The sequence below is a fragment of the Sphaeramia orbicularis genome, chromosome 1 (genome assembly GCF_902148855.1).
Source record: "Sphaeramia orbicularis chromosome 1, fSphaOr1.1, whole genome shotgun sequence".
Lineage (NCBI taxonomy): Eukaryota > Metazoa > Chordata > Actinopteri > Kurtiformes > Apogonidae > Sphaeramia > Sphaeramia orbicularis.
Genome location: NC_043957.1, coordinates 56,565,127 through 56,567,626, shown reverse-complemented (window position 1 = coordinate 56,567,626; position 2,500 = coordinate 56,565,127). Strand labels below are relative to the sequence as shown.

Below are 2,500 nucleotides of genomic sequence, written 5' to 3'. Positions count from 1 at the left end.
ACCAGGGGGGAGGGGGTCAGCGCTATTTGGACCTGAAACTAATATACATGGTTTCATCAGGACTGACAACCAGGGTCCAAAACTAGGGCCCAGAACCAGCTGATCCAAAGGCTCCAAAACTAGGGCCCAGAACCAGCTGATCCAAAGGCTCCAAAACTAGGGCCCAGAACCAGCTGATCCAAAGGCTCCAAAACTAGGGCCCAGAACCAGCTGATCCAAAGGCTCCAAAATAAGGGCCCAGAACCAGCTGATCCAAAGGCTCCAAAACTAGGACCCAGAACCAGCTGATCCAAAGGCTCCAAAACTAGGGCCCAGAACCAGCTGATCCAAAGGCTCCAAAACTAGAGCCCAGAACCAGCTGATCCAAAGGCTCCAAAACTAGAGCCCAGAACCAGCTGATCCAAAGGTCATTTCCAGTCGAGCGTGGACTGACCCCAGTGAATATATGCATGATCTACTGGGACTGAGCAGATTTACTGAGTCTAGTTCAGATCCAGTCCTTTATCCAACACAGATACTACTGCTGTGGACCAGCAGGGCACCACTGGATTCTGGGAAATTAGCAGATTTAGACCACCTGTTTTTAAATTATGACATTATTACCTCCGCCAAGGAGGTTATGTTTTTGCCAGGGTTTGTTTGTCTGTTTGTTTGTCTGTCTGTCTGTTTGTTTGTCTGTCCGTTAGTGTGCAACATAACTCAAAAAGTTATGGACAGATTTGGATGAAATTTTCAGGGTTTGTTGGAAATGGGATAAGGAAGAAATGATTAAATTTTGGTGGTGATCAGGGGTGGGGGGGCCCACGGGGGGGTGGGTGGGGGGGGGCTGATCAGCCTTGGCGGAGGTCTGCGCTCTCCGAGTGCTTCTAGTTCTTGTAATATTATGACTTTATTGTCGGAATATGATGACTTTAATTTCATAAACTAATGACATTTTTGTTAAATTATGAGGGTTTTTTTTATAACTAACTAACTAACTTTATTCTCATAACATTGTGATTCTTTTTGTATTCGACTTTATTCTCATAAAATTACAGGTTTTATATCGATATTTTATGAATTTATTCTCATAGTGACCAGTGTTTTTCTTTTCTTCTGTGGTCCTAATACTCCGTCGTAGCTTTATTCTCCAGTTCCCCGTATTTGAAAAACTAGGTTGGCCTCAGTTTCAGTTAGTTTACTAATCATGTAGGAGCACAAGGTTCAGAATCACAAAATGGAGACAAAAACCAGGAAAGATCTGATCATGAAACCAAGAGCTGCACTAAGAAGGAACGTTAGCCAAAACAATAGGTCATTTCAGGTCTGATCGGACCCAAAAATTCAGCATAAATGAATGTTAGCTGACACCAAACAGGATCCACAGATCTAGGTTTGGTTTCCTGGATTTGTGGATCCATCTCCTTCTCTTTTCTTTGTCTTTCGGTGTCTGTAAAACGATAGCTCCCACTGCTTTAAGAACCTGAAAATACAATCAATCTCACAACAGCTCTGCCCTGTTTTGTATTCAATATGGTTCTTCAGTTTAGACAGGATTGAAGCCAGCGCTGTCACTCATCTCCCTCTGTCTGCCACTCAGTGGGCGGATTTGCGGTGATGTCATGTGCAGACCCTCTATTGTTTCATGGCATCTGGTTTATTATCTGGATCCAAAATACAGTTCTCCAGTGGTACAGTGACCTGGGGCTGGCATCAAATGCTTTCACAAAGATGTTGATGAATCCCTGTTTATCTTTCAGAAATGTGTGAAAGACACATTATCACCCGTGGGCATCAAACTCAACTTTTCACAAGATGACAGTGAAACAGCAGCTGCTGTCCTGAACATAGACAGCAAAGGGCAGGCACTGGTTGAGGTACGTACACACTGGGATCACACACTGGGAGTAGTAGTGATAGTAGTAGTAGTAGTACTAGTGGTAGTAGTAGTAGTAGTAGTAGTGGTAGTAGTAGTAGTAGTGGTAGTAGTAGTAGTAGTAGTAGTAGTAGTGGTAGTAGTAATAGTGATAGTAGTAGTAGTAGTAGTAGTGGTAGTAGTAGTAGTACTAGTGGTAGTAGTAGTAGTAGTAGTAGTAGTAGTGGTAGTAGTAGTAGTAGTAGTAGTAGTAGTGGTAGTAGTAGTAGTACTAGTGGTAGTAGTAGTAGTAGTGGTAGTAGTAGTGGTAGTAGTAATAGTGATAGTAGTAGTAGTAGTAGTAGTGGTAGTAGTAGTAGTACTAGTGGTAGTAGTAGTAGTAGTAGTAGTAGTAGTGGTAGTAGTAGTAGTAGTAGTAGTAGTAGTGGTAGTAGTAGTAGTACTAGTGGTAGTAGTAGTAGTAGTGGTAGTAGTAGTAGTGGTAGTAGTGGTAGTAGTAGTAGTGGTAGTAGTAGTAGTAGTGGTAGTAGTAGTAGTGGTAGTAGTGGTAGTAGTAGTAGTAGTAGTAGTGGTAGTAGTAGTAGTGGTAGTAGTGGTAGTAGTGGTAGTAGTAGTAGTGGTAGTAGTGGTAGTAGTAGTAGTAGT

At 42.4% G+C, this 2,500-nt stretch overlaps 1 protein-coding gene across 1 annotated transcript in view; it reads left to right on the top strand.

Moving 5' to 3' along the window:
* LOC115426396 (integrin alpha-M) overlaps nucleotides 1-2,500 on the top strand; it is a 36,456-nt gene that overhangs the window by 21,714 nt on the left and 12,242 nt on the right. The window contains exon 18 of the mRNA XM_030144500.1: nucleotides 1,740-1,856. Coding sequence (XP_030000360.1) covers nucleotides 1,740-1,856 — 117 coding nt within the window. The remainder of the gene's footprint in view (nucleotides 1-1,739; nucleotides 1,857-2,500) is intronic.